At 46.9% G+C, this 22,983-nt stretch overlaps 1 protein-coding gene across 1 annotated transcript in view; it reads left to right on the top strand.

Annotated features, from left to right (window-relative positions):
• Positions 1 to 22,983, top strand: part of C7H8orf86 (chromosome 7 C8orf86 homolog) — a 37,139-nt gene that overhangs the window by 1,269 nt on the left and 12,887 nt on the right. The window contains 2 exon segments of the mRNA XM_031935834.1: positions 774 to 848; positions 1,426 to 1,600. Coding sequence (XP_031791694.1) covers positions 774 to 848; positions 1,426 to 1,600 — 250 coding nt within the window.

The raw sequence follows: 22,983 nt of genomic DNA, 5'->3' as shown, positions 1-22,983 counted from the left end.
AGAAGGCCACCAACCACTGTGGCCACCATCCACCAGGAGAAGGCCACCATCCCCTGTGGCCACCATCCACCAGGAGAAGGGCCTGACGGAACTCTCTTCCCTCCTCCCCTCCCCCTGCCATTCATCCACCATTGAGGCGCCAGCGATGTCACAATGTACTGCCACAGTCAGGGTGACCACCTATGAACCCCCTGTGAATTGTGAGAAGGAAATTGCAGGTACTTGCGTGGGAAATGCTGCAGTACCCAGCTGGCTCCACAGGTGGTGGGGGTGGGAGCGGGAGCTTAAAAAGGAAGAAAACTGAAGGGGCCAGATGATCCTGATGAAATGGAGATTGGCTTTTTATTTTTTAAAAAATGCAAGTGAAAGAGAATGCAGCCCCAAAGAGTACCTGGAGCAGAATGGGAATCTGAGTCTTCGCCTCGGAGGTAGCTCCCTTCGTGTCTGGTAATTTTTCTTCTTGAAGGTGAAGGGTTTGCAGTCCCTGTTCCAAGAACTGAAACCTCACGTCCTATTTCTTGCAGACTTTGGCTTTTGTTGAATGGGAGATGCTAGGATCTTTTCCACAGGAGACCAAACCAAGTCGTCCTCTTGGCTACACTTCCTTGGCCCTGGCTCTAGTTTTGGGGGGAAGAGGAGAGTGCTGAGGAATTGATAGAGTGGAGAACGCACAGGGGGATGCCGGAGGAGGAACGGGGCTCCTCCCAAGGGCCCTTGGAAGAAAAGCCCGGAAGGAAGCCCCGGTGATGCTGCTAATGTTCTGCCCTCCTCAGCATCTGCAGGCCCGGAGCCTGGGCCCTTATCTGACCCCAGGGGAAGAGGAGGAGGAGGTGCTGATGCTGAAGCAGGTTTCCAAGGCCTGCTCAGCCCAAACGAAAGCCACCAATTTGGAAAACGCAAGACCCTCGTGGCCACAGCCCACTCCTGCCTCCGCCCACCCAGGAGGAATTGCCCCATTCGCCTCCCCAGTACACTGTCCCTATCCAACCCCAACCCATGTCCACGGGAAGGCGCCAGGGAAGCTGCAGTCGATGGGATTAGCCATCGAGTGCCCAGGATGGGGCTTTGGCCTTCTCTCTGTCCCAAAAGTAGCAGTTGAGTCCAGAAAGAGCCAAACTAGAGGCCCCAGTCTCTATTTTCAGAAGATGCTCAAGGAAATCTCTTCCTCAAATCTTTAAAAACCTCTCCACCCAATCGCCAGGAAGGCCATGAGGTCAAAAGCAGCCGTTTTGCTCACATCCCGCCCCTCCTTCCCCCTCGCTGAGCACCAAGAATAACTTCCTGCTGGGGATGAGGGTGGGTAAAAAAAGATTTAATTACAGCTTCTGTTTCTGACCTTGCTCCCCCACCCCTGGGAGCTGCCATGTTGCCCTGCCTGGCTGTGGTGTCACCAAGCGGACACTGGCCTGGGGACACCAACCACAGGCCAGAGAGAACCTGGGGGCTGAGGGTGGGTTCCCTGAGCCAGCTCTGATAGTACCAGAAAATCCAGGGTTGGGCTGCCTGCTAAGGCAGGTCTCCTACTACAGCCGAACCAGCGGGAGCACCCAGAGCCAGGGCACAGAGCAGGCCTCCATGGATTGTTTTAAGAACATAGCAGGTCAGGCCGGGCGCGGTGGCTCAAGCCTGTAATCCCAGCACTTTGGGAGGCCGAGATGGGCGGATCACAAGGTCAGGAGATCGAGACCATCCTGGCTAACACAGTGAAACCCCGTCTCTACTAAAAAATACAAAAAACTAGCCGGGCGAGGCGGCAGGCGCCTGTAGTCCCAGCTACTCGGGAAGGCTGAGGCAGGAGAATGGCGTAAACCCGGGAGGCGGAGCTTGCAGTGAGCTGAGATCTGGCCACTGCACTCCAGCCTGGGTGACAGAGTGAGACTCCGTCTCAAAAAAAAAAAAAAAAAAAAAAAGAACATAGCAGGTGAAGCTCAGTGGCTCACGCCTGTAATCCCGATGCTTTGGGAAGCAGAGGTGGGAGGACTGCTTGAGGTCAGGAGTTCAAGACCAGCCTGGGCAACATAGTAAGTACCCGTCAATACCAAAAAAACATTAACCAGGCATGGCAGTGCATGCTTATAATCCCAGCTACCTGGGAGGCTGAGGCAGGAGGATCACTTGAGCCCAGGCATTGGAGACTGCAGAGAGCTATGATCACACCTCTGCACTCCAGCGTGGATGACAGAGCAAGATTTTGCCTCTAATAAACAAACAAACAAACAAACAAAATCACCAACTGGACATAGGGGAAATCGCTGGCTTTGGTAAGACCAAGCTGAAGAAAAGAAAGACTCAGGAGAACATTCGGCTCACCAGAGACCACTGAGCAGAAGTAGAGTGAAATTTCCTAAGAGCCTGGAGGGTTCCCTACCCCCGTCATCCTTGAGCTCACAGCACTGATGTGGAGGAACAGCCACTGCAAGATGGGCCCGAGCCACAAGCTGCATTGTGAACCCAGGTACCCTGCGCCCATGTACTAGCCTGTGGGTGTCTGAGGGAACCCCCCCCAATTAGACTGCCAAATTCTCCAGTGTGCCCTGGGATATCCTAAAAATTATTTCTATGATTATGAAAAATAAAACACACCTTGTGCACCGCCCCCCCCAAAAAAATTCTAAGGCAGGATGGAAGATGCTTCTAAAAGACAGGGTAATTTTCTCCCCAGATGTTTCCAGACCAGCACTGTCCCCGCTTCCAATTTCCAAATCTCACCCTCAACCCCCACCCCATCACATTCTGACTGGCCAGATTGCTTCACAGTCGTTGCTTTTTCTTTTTTAGAGATAGTGTCTTGCTCTGTCACCCAGGCTGGAGTGCAGGGGTACCATTTTGGCTCATTGCAGCCTCAACTCTGCTGGGCTCAAGCCATCCTCCTGCCTCAGCTTCATGAGTAGCTTAGGACTACAGGTGTGCACCACCATGCCTGGCCAATTTTTTTATGTTTTGAAGACATGGGGTTTCCCTATGTTTCCCAGGCTGGTCTTGAACTCCTGGGCTCTAGTGATCCTCCCACCTTGGCCTCCCAAAGTGCTGGAATTACAGGAGTGAGTCACAACGCCCAGTGGTCACTGCTTGTTCACATTTAGTGTTCAATATCATCAAATAAAACCTTGGCGTGAGGCCACCCATCATTGTGAACAACTCTATTCACGCGACTTCTCTGGGCCCTCCACCCCCTTCCCTGATCCGCCCTGCCTCTGCCTTCCAACGGCCACCAAGCAAACATTTGCAAGTCCATCTCTGCAGACCGCAAGTGCTGAGTGATCCTCTTAAACTCTGATAACCAGATGAGGAGGGCCTTTCTTCCCATGAAACCCCTTAAACTCCTCAGAGACCCCTTTTAATCTGGTCATCAGATGTTTTTGAAAACCAGTGCAGAGCCTGGGGAAGGCATCCATAGAGCTGTGTGAAAATTATCTCCCTGTTTTGGGACCTTACCCACCAGGATTCCGTTAACTTCCTTTGTTGTCCAAGAATGTGAGTTAGGAATCCCTCCAGGAGACAGGAGGGGTGATTCCAGTGAAGAAGAGAATGAAAGCTTTTAGACATGGTCCCTCTGTGCCAAGAACAGCTTTGGAGGCTTACAAGTGCTCACAGGACCATCAAAGGGAGCCGGCGCTGATACCTCTGTTTGTTGACTTGGTGAAAATACTCTATCTCAGGGTTATTGCCATTGAAAACATGTCCTCTATCTGGAATCTTTTCTACACCAAGCATACAATTGCTGCATTCATCTCTTGGGAGGAATCTGTCACCAAATCCATAAGCTGCCTCTGCCAGCAGGCGGGGCAGGATACCAACTTGCCCGACCTCCGCCCACTGGGATGAGCCAGGATGGAGTTCCTGTGTTAGTAAAGCCCCAGATGTCTCTCCTACCCTGTGACTGCACCCTCTTCCTCCCTCACCCCTACCCCTCCCCTCTCACCCTCATAATCAACGCAAGAGGAGAGGGGTGGAAGCAGAAATTTTCACCTCCATCAATGTTTGGGGACATTTACATAGACATAGGATGTGCTACTATACCCAAGCAAAGGAAAACTAGGCTGGGTGCAGTGGCTCACACCTGTAGTCCCAGCACTTTGGGAGGCCAAGGCAGCAAGGCAGGAAAATCCCTTGAGTCCAGGAGTTCAAGACCGGCATGGATAACAGAGTGAGACCTCACCTCTACAAAAAATTAAAAACTAGCCAGGCATGGTGGTGCACACCTGCAGTCCTAGCTACTCAGGAGGCCGAGGCAGGAGGATCAATTGAGCCCAGGAGTTGGAGGCTACAGTGAGCTATGATTGTGCCATTGCATTCCAGCCTGGGCAACTGAGTGAATGATGCAATCCCAGCACTTTAGGAGGCTGAGGTGAGTGGATCACCTGAGGTCAGGAGTTCAGGACCAGCCTGGCCAACATGGTGAAACCCCATCTCCACTAAAAATATAAAAAGTAGCCAGGTGTGGTGGCACTCGCCTGTAATCCCAGCAACTTGGGAGGCTGAGACAGGAGAATTGCTTGAACCTGGGAGGCGGAGATTGCAGTGAGCTGAGATTGCGCCACTGCACTACAGCCTGGGCGACAGAGCAAGACTCAGTCTCTAATAATAATAATGATGATAATAATAATAGGAAGGAAGGAAGGAAGGAAACTCGCCTCGTACCATGCCCTCTATCTGCCAGACATATGCTATGTCACACAATTAATCTGATAGTAACACACTGAGATTGGTGTTTCATGGAGGAGAAAATTGTCCAAGGTCACAGTGGCAAAAGTGAGACTTGAACCTAAGTCCCACCAGATGATGGCAAGAATGTGGGCAAACCACTAAGATGCTGAGCTTCGGGCCACCTGTCGCCACACTGGAAATCGCAATAGCACCTCACTGACCCACCTCCTAGCCCTGTGCGGAGGGAAGACAATTGCAAATGCAAAGCTAATTCGCAAGTGTCAGTGGGCTGGGAGCACCTGAGAACAGGGAGATCCTCCACTGTACCACAGTGTGCCTAGCACCCAGATCCACACTGGGGCGTTGTCAGCCCTCTACCGAGTATCAGCCCTCTACTGGAGTGGAGTGAAGCCATGCCCACACTGTGTCCCATGGAAAGCAGAGGAGAACTCTTCTCATGGTGTGGATGGAAGGAGTGGGGGCAAGCAAGGCGTCCATCACATGGCAGACCACCCTAAGCAGAGATCGAGCACACAGTTCTAGGAGTGGGAAGCAGATAAGGGGTCCCCCAAACCTCATCTTGTGGGTCAACCAAATTCATGGCAGCCTAGTCCAAAGAGCCCTGTGGCCCTCTCACAAGAGCTAGGAATTGAACTGAGGCCCACTGCACACCTCGCTTTAATGGGACAGCTGAGTGTTGGTAGTGGGGGCAGGGCAAAGGGGCCGATGGTGGCCTGCTGCCAACCTCATGGCTTCTGACACAGGGGCAGACAAGCAAGGTGTGGTGGTTCTTGCCTGTCATTTCAGCTACTCAGGAGGCTGAGGTGGGAAGACTGCCTGAGCCCAGGAGTTTGAGACCAACCTGGGCAATACAGCCAGACCCCATTTAAAAAAAAAAAAAAAAGAGGGTATGGGGAGGACAGACAAGACCCTGAGACCTGGGTTTGGCTAATCTAAGAGTAAAAAGGGGCCAGGCATGGTGGCTCACACCTGAGAGGCCAAGACTTTAAGAGGCCAAGGCAGGCAGATCACAAGGTCAAGAGTTTGAGACCAGCTTGGCTAACACGACAAAACCACATCTCTACTAAAAATACAAAAATTAGCCGGGCATGGTGGCAGGCACCTGTAGTCTCAGCTACTCAGGAGGCTGAGGCAGGAGAATCGCTTGAACCCAGGAGGCAGAGGTTGCAGTGAGCTGAGATCACGCCATTGCACTCCAGCCTGGACTCTGTCTCAAAAAAAAAAAAGTATTTTAAAAGGATAAAGTGCCCTGGAGATGGAGATAAAACAGAGAATCCCCAGGAAACCAAGTCAGCCTTGTCACCAGGGCACCTCCTGTGTTCTGCCCTGAACAACATTAGCGTCACCTCATGGAAGGCTCCCCTGACTCTTGCTGAGAGAGGTCTTTACAGTACCCGGACACCTCATCTGTACCTGTGTCATGACACTAACTGCATTCAATCTTTTGTTGCAAGCATTTGCATTCCTATTTCCTCTTGCTCTGGAACTAAGTGCAAGACCAGAGGCTTACTATTCTTGTGTCCTTCTAGGGCAGCTACGACAGTGCCCTGTGCCTGGGGAGTGTTTGACAGATTCAGGTTGAAGAAACAAAGGCAGGGACAGGCAAGGAAGGGAATGAGGGGACCGAGGAAGGTCGGAATGGCCCTGCTGGTCATCAGGACTCGTGGACCCACTGCCGCCTGCCCTACCATCCATCACCCCATCGTCCATCCCCCAGGTTCCAACATGGTCCAGTGGGGTCCCAGACACATTCGGGGGGTGGGCGGCGTTTCAGTCTAGGAGGAGGCCTTTTCCCAGGCCCTGTGGCCCTCCCCACCGGAGGGAAGCGATCTTTCCAGGTGATTATCTGCAGAACTACAACTGAGCCGCTCTCTCGGGTGATTTGTGTCTCAAAACCACGCCAAGGCTGTAAATCAGGTGGTAGGAAGCTCTGTCTCCTGTTTTCCTGCTCAGCCAGACGGAGACAGAATGTACTGCCACCGGCTCCCAAATCTGGAAAACCAAGTCTGATTTAAGACGAGATGTTTTAGCAGGCATTAGCTCAGGTCAAGGCTGGGGAGCCGGGTCTCTGCCTCTCCCTTCCTGCTCCGAAGCAGAGAGAAACAGCCACCTCCTCCCCAGCTGGGGGCTGAGTGGGTGGAGAACCTGAAAGCCAGGTGCCTAACAAGCCCTGGGGTTCGGTAGCAGCTGCTTAGAGCTCCTCCCCGGGAGGCTCCGGAGGGGAATTTTCCACTGCCCAGTTCAATTTAGCTCAGCTACACCACGGCCTTGACTGTTTACAGTGGGGAGGGCAGGGCGGTGAGGGAGCCCTGTAAGAGTACTCGGTGCAAGAGGGCCGCGGCCCAGCTAGAGGGGTCTGCAGGGGGACAAGGTGTGGCGGAGTGGGCTTCAGGCGCAGGTTTTGCTTGTTTTCACCAGGCCCAAGGTCTAGCTTACGGCCTGCAACCTGGGATGTTGGGGCTGCGCAGAGGCGCTCTGGGTGGGGACCAGGCCCCCTTTTGGGTAGGGAGGGGAGGAGCAGGGCCCTCCCTGGCTGCGGGGAGTTGGGAGAGAAGCCAAGGCGTCTCCCCGCTCCCTGTGTTCCTGCCTTTCTCAGGATGTCTGAGATGCCCAGCGTGGGTGAGTGCACCCCCCCTGCCTGGCTCTGCTCCTCCCCCTCCCCGGAACCGCCACCCCCTCAGCCCTGAGCTGCCGATGCCCTCGGGGTTCTGTTTTCATTCCAGGCTGTGGATCCGGTCGTGGGAAGCAGGTAGGAAACCATGATTCTGGGGGTTAAATGAAGAAATATATTTAGTACGCACAGAAATTTAGAAATTTAGAAAGCCAAATATTGGGTTAGCCGCCAGGAATGGAGAGGGAGAAAACCCAAAGCAAACAGCAGAGGAAAGAAATTCCTACCAGACAAGGTTCTTATTCATTCTCCCAACCCCAGGTGCAGGGGCCTGCAGGGGAGAGACCCGCTGAACTTAAGACTCTGATCAAACCCCAAACTCGGATCCTAGGCTGCCCATGGGGCCGGCTGTCCATATCTGGATTGGCAATGGCACCCCAGAGCTCACTAAGTTGACCCCAAAGCCCTTTGGGAGCCAGGGGTGGGGGTGGGGAAGGAATAACAAAGTAGAATGTTCCTGGTTTGACCTGGAAAAATCAGTTTAACCTCCCTGGGCCTCATCTACGGAATGTAAGGGTTGGATTATGATTTCACAGGTCATAGCATCCTACTATTCTGTTTCTGCCTAAAATAAGAATGAGTGTGAGGAATAAGAATGAGTGTGAGGAAGACCACAGAAGTGGGACCCACCTGTTTCTGAGGCCTAGGGAGATGCAGTGATAGATTTCAGCTTATTCTCCATTCTTGGGTTTCTGTACCTTGACCCTCCACAGAGTAGACTTCTAGGTTCTGAGCTGACTCCTCGGAAACCCTAGACTCCAGGGACATGCTTCTAGCACCTGCTCAGACTGCTACTCAGTTAACAGCCTGGCCCAGAAAGATTGCAACACCCAGCCTGGCTCCCAGGCAAGCTAAACAGGGCTTGATGATGGGAAGAGGTTAAGGGGTACATGGAGAGAAAGAAGGATCAGAAGGCAGAAACATCATAGACCTCCTGGAATGCCTTCTGCAGGATCACACAGAAGGCAAAATTTGTCCTCCTGACTCCAAGATGCCAAGACACATTTGTGTTGAGCCACTGAATTATCTACCCCTTCGGTAGATGTGGTTGGGGAAGAGCTGCAGTAAGAGGCTGGGTCCCAAGTAATGAAGGACCTTTTGAAGCAGAAGGTGTTAGGGTGGGGGCAAAGGACTGAACTCGGACCAACCAGAAGAAAGGAAAAACTGGAATTCCTTTCCCCTAGGTCTGCCTCTCTCTTTCTCAGGGTCTCTATTTACTTCTTAGGCACTTGACTCTCTGCTTCCCTCTCCCTTTCCTTTCCACAAAGGAGCCCAAGCTTCAGGTGGATCTGGCAGCCCTGCACCTTGTGGGCAGGAAATCTGAGCACAGGCATTTCCTGTACGCTGACAAATGCCCACTGCAAACAGCCCCGGCCTGAAGGTGGCCCTGTCTCCTAGTTATGTCCCTCACCATCCTTATCTCCCCAGGCTCCAGCCCTCACCAGCAGGGACTCAACAAACATTCATCTGTCAGATGAGTCATGGGACCAGAAGCTTGGGAGAAGACATGCAGAGCTAACCACTGACAAAACTGGCAAATGAAATATATGCCTAGAAACCTGCTCCATCCCCGGCATTCCTTAAGTCCTGTGAATTGTACCACCTTTCACAGTTTTCAGAAACTAAAAGTCATCCTTGACATCCATCTAATCAGTCACCTCTTATTTATATCCCAGATTCATTCTTTTTTTTCTTTTTCTTTTTGAGACAGAGTTTTGCTCTCGTTGCCCAGGCTGGAGTGCAATGGCTCTATCTCAGCTCTCCGCAACCTCCGCCTCCCAGGTTCAAGCGATTCTCCTGCCTCAGCTTTCCTGAGTAGCTGGGATTACAGGCATGTGCCACCACGCCTGGCTAATTTTGTATTTTTAGTACAGATGGGGTTTCTCCATGTTGGTCAGGCTGGTCTCAAACTCCCAACCTCAGGTGATCCACCCACCTTGGCCTCCCAAAGTGCTGGGATTACAGTTGTGAGCCATCACACCCGGCAAATTCATTCTTATAATCTTGCCACCCCCACAACTACTGCCCTCATGTACCCTGGGCATGCCTCACCTGAATTACAGAAATTCCCTCCCAGCTGGTAAACGTGCTTGTGTGTGGCTCTCCTTCATTCCATCCTCCCTGGTTTAGCCAGAGAAATAATTCTAAAATGTACACATCCCAAAGCATCTCATTTTCCTGCATGCAGTCTCTCATCATCCGTTCACTTAACTGGAAGACAACATCTGAATTTATTAGTGAGCATACAAAGGCTTTTCATCCGCTGAACCCAGCCCATCTGCTACCCTTTTCCTGGTCTCCAGTCAGAACTAGTGACCGTCCCATAAACAGGTTCTGCTGGGCCGGGCGCGGTGGCTCAAGCCTGTAATCCCAGCACTTTGGGAGGCCGAGACGGGTGGATCACGAGGTCAGGAGATCGAGACCATCCTGGTTAACCCAGTGAAACCCCGTCTCTACTAAAAAATACAAAAACATTAGCCGGGCGAGGTGACAGGCGCCTGTAGTCCCAGCTACTCAGGAGGCTGAGGCAGGAGAATGGCGTAAACCCGGGAGGTGGAGCTTGCGGTGAGCTGAGATCCGGCCACTGCACTCCAGCCTGGGCCACAGAGCAAGACTCCGTCTCAAAAAAAAAAAAAAAAAAACAGGTTCTGCTGGACTTCCAGTCAAGATGGAGCGGTGAGTTCTCTATTCCAACCACAAAGCAGCAGTAAAGAAAATATTCTCGCATATAACCCAACACACACAGTTGGGCTCAAAAACAAGGCAAGCTTTCTGTGAACCAGAAGCAAGAACAGAGACCAAAATCACTAAATGGGGCTGTGACCGACATGCTGCTGGGCTCCGAGTCCCAAGAGTTTGTTAGAGAAGCCAGGAGCGCAGTTACCTTAGAAAGGGCAGTGACTAAGATGAACACCAGGAGCCTTCTGGGGGCCAAGAATGTTCTTTTTGTGCTCTGGGGGTTTATTACACAGGAGCATTCACTTTGCGAAAACTCATCAAGGTGCCCCTTTACGATTCATGCACGTTTCTGTATGTCTGTCATATTTCAATAGAAATGTTTACTTGAAAAACGTTGTCCTGAGAGAAAGCCAAGAGGAAGACCCTGCTTTTAGATGCTGGAGACCAGGGTAGGGTGAGGTAAGGTGGGGTGGAAATAGAGCACAGCCTCAAAGTGAGGACCCGTGCCAAGCCACCCACAGCTCCTCATCTGGATTGGCATCATTCTGGCACAGAAGAAGGAACCATGAAACAACACGTAAGAGCTGGCACTGGAACAGCGGCTTAGGAAAATGGGTGGAGGCGACCACAAAACTATAAACTGCGCATTCAGGAAGAGGAGAAAAAAAGACAAAAACAAAACAAATCAAAGGAGGAAAACGGCCCTAGAAATGGATCTGCAAATCAAAATTCCAAAACACATTTTAACAATGAAAAAGTCTAATGCTAAGAAAGACGGTAAAATCAATAAACAATATGAATTCACTCCAGTTGACATCAGTTTTATAGAGCAGAAGTCGTAAAATCTATCAGTTTTATAGAGTAGTAGTAAAATCTATCAGTTTTATAGAAGATAGGTTTTGCAGTATATATGAATTTACATTTCTGAAAGAAATCATAAAAACATATTGAAAATAGCAATAAATATTAGATGAAAATAGCAATGGAACAAGAAGAAATGGGAATAAAAAAGATTAGGAAAAGCCCAGGCATGATGACTCATGCCTGTAATCCCAGCACTTTGGGAGGCCAAGTCGGGTGGATCATCTGAGGTCAGGAGTTCGAGACCACTCTGGTCAACATGGTGAAATCCTGTCTCTACTGAAAATACAAAATTAGCCAGGCATGGTGGTGCATGCCTGTAATTCCAGCTACTCAGGAGGCTGAAGCAGGAGAATTGTTTGAACACGGGAGGCAGAGGTTGCAGTGAGCCGAGATCACACCACTGCACTCCAGCCTGGGTGACAGAGTGAGACTCTGTCAAAAACAAACAACAAAAAAAAAAAAAAAAAAGGAAAAGAACAAACTGGAAATCTTAGACACAAAAAATAGCCACTGAATTTTTTAAGCCTCAGTATTCAGGTTAAACTCTAGACTGAGTGAAGTCAGAGAAAAGATGATGAAATGGGGGATAGTATGGAAAAATTTATCCAAAATGAAGTACAAAGAGGCAAAGAAGAAAAAATATGAAAGACAAGTTAAGACATAAGTAGATTAAGGGACTCTAGCCTAAGAGATCTAGAAGAGGAGAGTAGAGAAGCTGGCTTTATGTATTTATTTTTATTTTTTGTTTCTGTTTCTATTAGCATCTTGCTACCCTCTTCTAAACTTTGTACCAGAGATTTGGAAGGGAGATTGGAGATGAGTCATTTTCTTCCTCCAGCAGAGGCAGTGGGTGTCTAGACTCGGTCAGACATAGTTTATAGAGAGTCTGGCTAAACTCCATTCCCCTGCCACCCATGAACCCCAGGGATGCAGGATAAGTGTGATACCAGCAGAGATTTCCTCCAGTTCTCTGACATCTATTAATAGATGATAGCAGCAACTTCTAGACTCTCTGGACCATAGCTACAGTGGTCAATCTGAAAGTTACATGCATCCCCTGATTTTCTTTTTTTGTTGTCAGCACCCAATTCCCTATATTCAACCCCTTTCTGCTTGAAATACCTAGATTAGTTTCTATGTTCTTTACTGATAAAGGCATAATGGCTGTATTTGAAGATATACCACCCTTCCACATAAAATAGACCCAAAAAATAAAGAGTTGTAAAACAGGAGGAAAAGATCACAACAAGTTCAGGAGACCCAACATTCAAATAGAGTTCTAGAAACAGAACTTGGGGGGAAACTGAGGGAAGGAATTCAGCAAAAAAAAAATTCAAAAAGTGTTCCCAGAAAAAAGGACAGAAATTTGTCAATTAAAAGAGCTCACCTAGTGCACAGCACTAAGGATGAAAATGGATCCATGACAAAGCACATCATAATGAAATTTCAGAACATTAGGGACAAAAAGAAGATCCCATAAGCATCCAGAGATGGGGACAAACAGTTGTATACTCAGTTATCAAGAATCAGAATTCATTCAGACCATTCAAAAGCAAAAACAGAATCTGGAAAATAATGAAGCAATGCCCTTGAAATTCTAAAGGAAAAATTATTTCTAACATAAAATTTCACACTCAAAGTTGCAATCACACATAAAGATAGAGAAAAAATATTTTTTACACATGTACAAATAATTTTTGTGATGTATTTCCTTAGTATCTTCTCTCAGGAAACGACTGAAGGATGTGTTTTACCAAAAATAAGAAAGCACAAAGAGGAAGCTATGGAATACAAAATCAAACCTGGAAAGAGAGAAAGAATCCCTAGGACAATGATGAAAGGGGACACCAAGGTAAGAGCTGTGTAATGAGTGTGGAAGGCAACCAGTCCGGACTGCAGCAGATCAGAATGCTCCAGGAAAGATTCCCTCAAAAAGATAAAAGTGATAAACCGGCCAGGCGCGGTGGCTCATGCCTGTAATCCTAGCACTTTGAGAGGCCGAAGCGGGCGGATCACCTGAGGTCGGGAGTTCCAGACCAGCCTGGCCAACGCAGTGAAACCCCGTCTCTACTAAAAATACAAAAATTAGCTGGGTGTGGTGGGCACGCACCTATAGTCCCAGCTACTCAGGAAGCTGATGCAGGAGAATCAGTTGAACCCAGGAGGCACAGGTTACAGTGAGCCGACATGGCGCCACTGCACTCCAGCCTGGGGGATAGAGTGAGACTCCGTTTCAAAAAAAAAAAAAAACAAGTGATAAACTACTTAATGTTTGGATGCACTGAAAGAAGGTTTATACATGGCCAGGCATGGTGGCTCACACCTGTAATCCCAGCACTTTGAGAGGCTGAGGCGGGCACATAACCTGAGATCAGGAGTTCAAGACCAGTCTGGGCAACATGGTAAAACCCCATCTCTACCAAATATACAAAAATTAGCCAGGTATGGTGGTGCACAGCTGTAGTCCCAGCTACTCAGGAGATTGAGGTCGGAGAATCACTTGAACCTGGGAAGCGGAGGTTGCAGTGAGCCAAGATCGTGCCACTACACTCCAGCCTGGGTGATTAAAAAAAAAGGTTTATATAACTTGGACTAAATTAGTAGTAAGAATATAGAAAATGAAGCAAATAAAAAAGGAAGACAATCATGAACTCCAGGGAAAATAAAAAGTTGTGCAGAAAAGGAAAAATAATCACAGTGTTACAATAGTCATAGTAATATAAATATTTGATATTGATCTCATCAAAATTATAGTACTGAAGGGATTAAGGGACAAAATAGTGTATGTGTAGTGGTGGAGAAGGGGGTGGAAGAGAGCCAAAGCTTTATTGTCCATAGAGAGAAGACCATAAGTAAAAGCTATAGTTGAAAAATGAATATAAGCATATTATTTAGAGAGAAAGAGGTAAACACCAAAAAAAAAAAAAACTAGCTGAAAGAGTTGAAGAAGGAGGGGGGAGGATCAGTTGAGCCCAGGAGCTCTCGGTTGCCGTGCACTATGATCACAACTGCGAGTAGCCACAGCACTCCAGCCTGGGCGACATAGCAAAACTCTGTCTCAATCAATCAATCAATGAGCTGAAAAAGGTTGCCTCTGAAGAAAGGGAAATGTGAGGCAAGGAGTAGGGAATTACTGTTTTTCATAATAAGTCTTATAGACCAGTTTAACTCTTTATGTGTATGTGTGATTTCATATAAAGATAAAGCTAAAAAAAATAAGATCAGAACTTAATGAAACAAAAAACAAACAATAGAAAGGATAATGTAAAATGCTGGTCCTTGGGGGAAAATTAATAAACCAGATAAATCTCTAGCAAGCCTGATAAATGAAAAAAAAGAAAAGAAAAGAAAGAAAGGAGGCTGGGCACCACAGCTTACGCCTGTAATCTCAGTACTTTGGGAGGCTGAGGCGGGCAGATGACCAGAGGTCAGGAGTTCGAGAACAGCCTGGCCAACATGGTGAAACCCCGCCTCTACTAAAAATACAAAAATTAGCTGGGCATGGTGGCGCATGCCTATAGTCCCAGCTACTCAGGAGGCTGAGGCAGGAAAATCACTTGAACCTGGGGGGGCAGAGGTTGCAATGAGCCGAGATAACGCCACTGCACTCCAGCCTGGGCAACAGAGGGAGACTCGTCTCAAAAAAAAAAAAAAAAAAAGGAAAGGATGCACTAACAATATCAGGAATAAAAAATTACTGTTTCCACCTACACAGAAGATTTGAAAATTTTTGTGAAAAGCTTTATGTATTGAATACTTCAGATAAAATGGATAATTTTCTAGGCATAAATAGCCAAAACGATGCAAAAATAAATGGAAAGCCTAACTAAACCAATTACTATCAAATTTTTTGAACTGGTAATCAAAAGTCTCTTGCCTTAATGCTGGGCGCAGTGGTTCAAACCTGTAATTTCAGCATTCTGGGAGGCCAAGGCAAGTGGATCACCTGAGGTCAGGAGTTCCAGACCAGCCTGGCCAACATGGTGAAACCCTATCTCTACTAAAAACACAAAAATTAGCTGGGCATGGTGGCGGGCACCTGTAATCCCAGCTATTCAGGTGGCTGAGGCAGGAGAATCACTTGAACCCAGGAGGCAGAGGTTGTGGTGAGCTGAGATCGTGCTGCTGCACTCCAGCCAAAGCAAGACTCCGACTCAAAAAAAAAGAAAAAGAAAAGGCTCTTGCCCCAAATGATATCTGTCCCAGATGGTTTTAGAAACTCATTTTCTTAAACCACTAAGGCACAAATAAACTGTTTGTTTGTTTGTTTGTTTGTTTGTTTTGAGATGGAGTCTTCTTTTGTCACCCAGGCTGGAGTACAGTGGCACAATCTTGGCTCACTGCAACCTCCACCTCCCGAATTCAAGCTATTCTCCTGTCTCAGCCTACTGAGTAGCTGGGATTACAGGCATACACCACCATGCCCGGCAATTTTTGTATTTTTAGTAGAGATGGGGTTTCACCATATTGGTCAGGCTGGTCTCAAACTCCTGACCTCAGGTGATCCGCCCGCTTTGGCTTCCCAAAGTGCTGGGATTACAGGTGTGAGCCACTGCACCCAGCCACAAATAAACTCTTAAAAAAAAAATTTCTGTTCCTGTGCCATTTGTCCTCCTAAATTCTTCTTCTGGTAAGATTTTCTGTAGAGCACAGGATAGCCCAGTTACAGCCTGCATCTTCCAACCTTCCTTGCAACTGAGGTGTGTCTGACTAAATGCTCACCTTTGATGATGAGCAAATGTGGTGCCATTTCTCCATTACTTGCTATGGAGAAATGGCGATTCCTAGGGTTGCTGTAACAAAGTATCACAAACTGGAGGATCAAACAACAGAAATGTATTCCCTCACAGTTCTGGAGGCTGGAAGTCCAAGATCAAGACGTCAGTAGGGTTGGTTCCTTCTGATGATTGTGAGGGGAAGTCTGTTCCACCCTGTGTCCTAGCTTCAGGTGGTACACTGGCAATCTGTGGCATTCCTTGGTGTCTCTCTACCTTCATGTTCACATGGTGTTTTCCCTCAGGTATGTCCAAATTCCCCCACCCCTCTTTTTTTTTTTATTTTGAGATGGGGTCTCACTCTGTCACCCAGGCTGGAGTGCAGTAGTACCATCATGGTTCACTGCAGCTTCAACTTCTCAGGCTAAAGTGATTCTCCCACCTCAGCCTCCCAAGTAGCTGGGACCTACAGGCGTGTGCCACCACACCCAGCTAATTTTTTTTTTTTTAATTTTTATTGTTAATAAAGATGGGATCTTGTTCTGTTGCCCAGGCTGGTCTCCAACTTCTGGCCACAAGTGATCCTCCCTCCTCGGCCTAGGAAAGTGCTGGGATTATAGGTGTGAGCCACTGTGCCTGGCCCAAATTTCCTCTTTTTATAAGGACACCAGTCACATTGGATTAGTGGCCCACCCCACTCCAATATCACTTTAAAGTAACTAATTATATCTGTAATGACCCTATTTTCAAATAAGGTCACATTCTGAGTTACTGGGAGTTAAAACTTGAACATATGAATCAAGGGGACAACATTTGCTTCAAAGGAAATTGCTCACCCTCCTCTTTCCTATCCTCCCTTTCCTGAGGGTTGCACACATACAGAGCTGAACCTGTGTTGCCGTGTAGATGAAGACAAACACCTTTAGGAGATGGCACAGAAACAAAACAGGAAACCCTCAGGTCTCCAAATGACTACACCGATCAGAATTGCCCCATCAGCCTGGACCATTCATTTCTAGAGTATGAGCAAGAAGTACACTTCCATCTTATTTAAACAACCATATTTGAGTGTTTTTGGTGGTGGTGGTGGTGGTGTTATAGGAGCTTAGCTTTTACCCTAAGAAATACAGCTACTCGGCTGGGCGCGGTGGCTCAAGCCTGTAATCCCAGCACTTTGGGAGGCCGAGATGGACGGATCACGAGGTCAGGAGTTCGAGACCATCCTGGCTAACACGGTGAAACCCCGTCTGTACTAAAAAATACAAAAAGCCAGCCGGGCGAGGTGGCTGGCGCCTGTAGTCCCAGCTACTTGGGAGGCTGAGGCAGGAGAATGGCGTAAACCCGGGAGGCGGAGCTTGCAGTGAGCTGAGATCCGGCCACTGCACTCCAGCCCAGGCGACAGAGCAAGACTCCGTCTCAAAAAAAAAAAAAAAAAAAAAAAAAGAAATACAGCTACTCAACTCACTTCATTAGGATCTTAACTATAATATCAAAACTTCATAAGCACTGAATAAAAAATACAGTAGAGCAATATCATTTGTGATCATAGATGCAGAGCTTCCAAATGAAATACTAGCATATTAAATTCAAGGAAAGATATATATACCATGACCTAGTTGTGTTTAATTTCTGGAATTCAAAAATGGAATGTTAGACATAAGAAAATCTATTAAATTATACTACTTTAACAAATTAAAGGAGAAAAAATCCACTTAACACAATGGATGAAGAAAAAATATTTGCTAAAACTCAATACAGTTGAACACGTAGACGTGGAGTATATAGTTAATGTGAAGGAATTATTTTTAAATGTGTTTAGGCTTGATAATGGTACTATGGTTGTTTTTCTTTTTTCAATAATTCTTATCTACAGATGCAGCTGGGCGCAGTGGCTCACGCCTGTAATCCCAGCACTTTGGGAGGCTGAGGTGGATGGATCACCTGAGGTCAGGAGTTCGAAACCAGCCTGGTCAACATGGTGAAACCTCAACTCTACTAAAAATACAAAAATTAGCCGGGCGCAGTGCCACATGCCTGTAATCCCAGCTTCTAGGGAAACAGAGGCAGGAGAATCGCTTGAGCACAGAAAGTGGAGATTGCAGTGACCAAGATGGCGCCACTACACTCCAGCTTGGGTGACAGAGCAAGACTTCATCTCAAAAAAAAAAAATTGCAATTGAGCTGGGCACAGTGGCTCATGCCTGTAATCTCAGCACTTTGGAAAGCCAACGCAGGACGATTGCTTGAGGCCAGGAGTTCATGACCAGACTGGGCAACATAGTGAGACCCTGTTTCTACAAAAAATGAAAAAGCTGGGCATAGTGACATGTGCCTGTAGTCCCAGCTACTCAGGAGGATATATACACATACACACACACACACACACACACACACATATATACACACACACACACACACAAGAGATTAACTTATAAAAATTTAAAGACAAGATTGGCCAGGCACGGTGGCTCACGCCTGTAATCCCAGCACTTTGGGAGGCCGAGGTGGACGGATCACGAGGTCAGGAGATCGCGACCATCCTGGCTAAAATGGTGAAACCCTGTCTCTATTAAAAATACAAAAAATTAGCTGGGCGTGGTGGCAGGCACCTGCAGTCCCAGCTGCTTGGGAGGCTGAGGCAGAAGAATGGCGTGAACCCGGGAGGCAGAGCTTGCAGTGAGCTGAGATCACGCCGCTGCACTCCAGCCTGGGCGACAGAGCAAGACTGCCTCTCAAAAAAAAAAAAAAAAAAAAAATTAAAGACAAGGACTGGAAGAAGATGTGTGCAGTATACTCAATGACAAGGGGGTTAGCATCCATATTTTATAAGGACCCCTTAAAGATCGATTTAAGAGAGCGTCCAGTTCCAGCAAGATGGAGTAAGCATGCACTACCTTGTCTGTCATATGGAACACAACTGTAAACCCTGGCCAGGCTGCATAGGGAGTAGCTAACTATCCAAGCACACTGAAAAGTAAATGGTAATAGGCCAACTGGGGAAGGATACCAGAATGCAAAGTTCCACCTAACCAGTGGTATGTTTACCATTTGTTTTCCTTCAGTATTACCTGGCCAAAACCCATGAGTACACATCAGATGAGAACAGAAGGAAAACCAAGAGAAGCCTTTTTCTAGTGTGAGAAAGGATAAAAGGGAACCACTAAGAGTTTGAAAGAGTCCTCTATTTTGCTTTTGTTTTTTTCTTCTCTTTTTTTGTGCTCTCCCATTTCAGCCCGCAGTCACTATCACAATAAAGGCACAATACTGGCAGATGTCTGAAACTCAGAAGAAAACAGAGGAGCTGTGGTCTTGAGAATGTGGGGTACATTCCCATTGCTTATCACTCTTTAATTTGAATGACTGCAGATTTCTCATCAGAAACCACAGAAAGCAGAAGGGGGAGAAATGACATTTTTAAAGTGCTAAAAGAAAAAATCTATGAACTGATAATATCCAATTTAATGCAATCAGTATGACTATTTCCTCTGTACTTTTTGTGCAGAAATGGACAAGCTGATTCTAAAATATATATGAAATCACAAGGGACCCCAAATAGCCAAATCAATTTTGAAATTAAGCAAGCCAGAAAACACATGTCCTGATTTCAAAACTTACTACAAAGCTACAGTAATCAAAATAGTGTAGTACTGGCATAAAGATAAACATACAGATCAATGGACTAAAACAGAAAGTCCCAGAAATAAACCCACATAGCCATAGTTAATAGATTTTTAACAAGGGTTTCAAGATCATTCAATGCGAAAAAAAAAATCACCCTCAACAAATGTTGCTGGGACAACTAGATAACCAGATGCAAAAATTAACTCAAATTGGACCAAAGACCTAAATACAAGCACTAGATCTATACATCTCTCAGAATAAAACACAGCTGTAAATCTCTGTGACCTTGGATTTCGCATGGAGATTTTGATGTGACACTAAATGCATAAGCAACAAAGTTAAAAATTGGTAAACTGAATAAATAAAAAATAAAAAATAAAAAACTTCTGTACATCAAAAGACATTATATCAGGCCAGGTGCAGTGACTCATGCCTGTTACCACAGCACTTTGGGAGGTGGAGGTGGGCAGATCACCTGAAGTCAGGAGTTCAAGATCAGCCTGGCCAACAGGATGAAACCCCATCTCTAAAATACAAAAATTAGCTGGGCGTGGTGGTGCGCACCTGTAGTCTCAGCTACTCGGAAGGCTGAGGCAGGAGAATCACTTGAACCCGGGAGGTGGAGGTTGCAGTGAGCCAAGATCACGCCACTGTACTACAGCCTGGGTGATGGAGCAAGACTCTGTCTCAAAAAAATAAAATAAAAAAAAAAAACATATCAAGAAAATAAAAATACAGCCTATAGACTGGGGAAACAGAGCTAGATATATGTTTATAAATCATATATCTAGTATTCAAGATATATAAAGAACTCTTAAAACTCAACAATAATTTGGGTACAGTGGCTCATGTAATCACAACGGTTTGGGAAGCCAAGGCAGGAGGATCACTTGAGCCCAGGAGTTTCAGACCAGCCTGGGCAACATAGGGAGATCCTGTCTCTACAAAAATTTTAAATTAAAAAATAAAAATAGGCCGGGCGCAGTGGCTCAAGCCTGTAATCCCAGCACTTTGGGAGGCCGAGACGGGTGGATCACGAGGTCAGGAGATCGAGACCATCCTGGTCTACACGGTGTAACCCCGTCTCTACTAAAAATACAAAAAACTAGCCGGGCGAGATGGCGGGCGCCTGTAGTCCCAGCTACTCGGGAGGCTGAGGCAGGAGAATGGCGTGAACCCGGGAGGCGGAGCTTGTAGTGAGCCGAGATCGTGCCACTGCACTCCAGCCTGGGCGACAGAGCGAGACTCCGTCTCAAAAAAAATAAAAACAAATAAAAATAAATAAAAATAAACCTCCACAGCAAAAACAAATAATCTCATTCGAAATTGGGCAAAAGAGGCCAGGTATGGTGGCTCACACCTATAATCCCAACATTTTGGGAGGCCAAGGCAGGTGAATCACTTGAACCTAGGACTTTGGACCAGCCTGGGCAACACGGTGAAACCCTGTCTCTAAAAAAAAAAAAATACAAAAAAAATTAGCCAGGCATGGTGGCATGCTGCCTGTAGTCCCAGGTACTCAGGAGGCTGAGGTGGGAGGATCACCTGAGCCTGGGAAGGTCAAGGATGCAGTGAGCCGTGATTGTGTCACTGTACTCCAGCCTGGGCAACAGAGCCAAACCCTGTCTCAAAAAAAAAAAAAAAAAGGCAAAAGACTTGAACAGACATTTCTCTAAGGAAGATATACAAATGACCAATAAGCACATGAAAAGATGCTCAAAATCGTTAGTTATTAGGGAAATGCAAATTTAAAAAACAATAAAATGCCACTTCACACCCATTAGGATGGCTATAATCAAAAAACAAAACAAAAAAGACTAAGGGCTGGTAAGGATGTAGAGAAATTGAAACCATCATACATTGTTGGTGAGAACGTGGGATGGTGCAGCTGCTACAGAAAACAGTTTGGCAGTTCCTCAAAAAGTTAAACATAGGATGTTTGAAAATGTAAAACGTACATATGACCTAGCAATTCAACCCCAGGTATACAACCAAGGGAATTGAAAACAGGTGTTCTAACAAAAACTTGTACAGGATTGCTCATAGCAGAATTATTTATAATAGCCAAAAGGAAGAAACTACTCAAATGTCCATCAACTGATGAATGGATAAACCAGATATGTTATATTTCTACAATGGAATATTATTCAATCATAAAAAATGAAATGTTGATAAATGCCAAAATGGACGAACCTTTAAAACATGCTAAGTGGCTAGGCAGGGTGGCTCATGTCTGTAATCCCCGCATGTTAGGAGGCAGAGAGGTGGGTGGGTCACTTGAGCCTGGGAGGTTGAGGCTGCAGAGAGCTGAGATCACGCCACTGCACTCTAGCCTGGGTGACAGAGCAGACCCTGTGTCAAAAAAGAAAGAAAAGAAGAAACAGAAGAGAAGAGAAAAAAGACAGGAGAGGAGAGAAGCCAAGGGGAGGGGAGGGGAATGGAGCAGGGGAGGGGAGGGGAAGGGAGGGAAGGAGAGGAGAGAAAGGAGAGAAAAGAGGAGAGGAGAGAAAAGGGGAGGGGAGGGGAGGGGAGGGGAAGGGGAGGGGAAGGGAGGGGAACATGCTGGCCAGGCGCAGGGGCTCATGCCTGTAATCCCAGCACTTTGGGAGGCCGAGGTGGGCGGATTGCCTGAGCTCAGGAGTTCGAGACCAGCCTGGGCAAGACGGTGAAACCCTATCTCTACTAAAATACAAAAAATTAGTCGGGCGTGGCGACGTATACCTGTAGTCCCAGCTACTCAGGAGGCTGAGGCAGGAGAATTGCTTGAACCTGGGAGGTGGAGGCTGCAGTGACCTGAGATTGTGCCACTGCACTCCAACCTGGGTGGCAGAGCTACACTCCCAAAGAAAAGAAAAGAAAAGAAAAGAAAAAAGAAAAGAAAAGAAAAGAAAAGAAGAAAAGAAAAGAAAAGAAAAGAAAAGAAAAGAAAAGAAAAGAACATGTTAAGTGAAAGAAGCCAGACAAAAAAGGCAACACATTAACACATTGTATGATTCCATTTAATGAAATATCCAGAATAAACAAATCCATAGAAATGAAGAGCAGCTGAGGGGTTGCTGGGACTGGGGAAAGGGGAGAAATCAGGAGTGACTGCTTCATGGGTACAGAGTTTTCAGGTGATGAAAATCTTCTAGAATTAGATAATAGTGATGGTTGCACAACATTATGAAAATACCAAAAGCCACTTAACTGTACACTTTTAAATGGTTAAAACAGTGAATTACATATTATGTGACAATTTTTTAAAGAATTCTGGCAGGCCGCGCTGGCTCACGACTGTAATCCCAGCACTTTGGGAGGCCAAGGCGGACGGATCACAAGGTCAGGAGATCGAGACCATCCTGGCTAACACGGTGAAACCCTGTCTCTACTAAAAATACAAAAAAAATTAGCCGGGCGTGGTGGTGGGCGCCTGTAGTCCCAGCTACTCAGAGGCTGAGGCAGGAGAATGGCGTGAACCCGGGAGGCGGAGCTTGCAGTGAGCCCAGATCGCGCCACTGCACTCCAGCCTGGGGGACAGAGGAGACTCAGTCCCAAAAAAAAAAAAAAAAAAAATTCTATATCCAGTGAAAATATTCTTCAAGAATGAGAGGGAAATAAAGGCGTTCTCAAGTGAAAAATCAAGAGAATTTGTCATTAGCAGACCTGTTGTAAAATAAATACTAAAGAAAATTCTTCAAACGGAAGAAAGAGGATAACTGAAAGAAATTTAGAACATCGCCGGGCGCGGTGGCTCAAGCCTGTAATCCCAGCACTTTGGGAGGC

This window comes from Piliocolobus tephrosceles, chromosome 7 (assembly GCF_002776525.5).
Source record: "Piliocolobus tephrosceles isolate RC106 chromosome 7, ASM277652v3, whole genome shotgun sequence".
Lineage (NCBI taxonomy): Eukaryota > Metazoa > Chordata > Mammalia > Primates > Cercopithecidae > Piliocolobus > Piliocolobus tephrosceles.
This window is presented reverse-complemented; position numbering and strand designations above follow the sequence as displayed.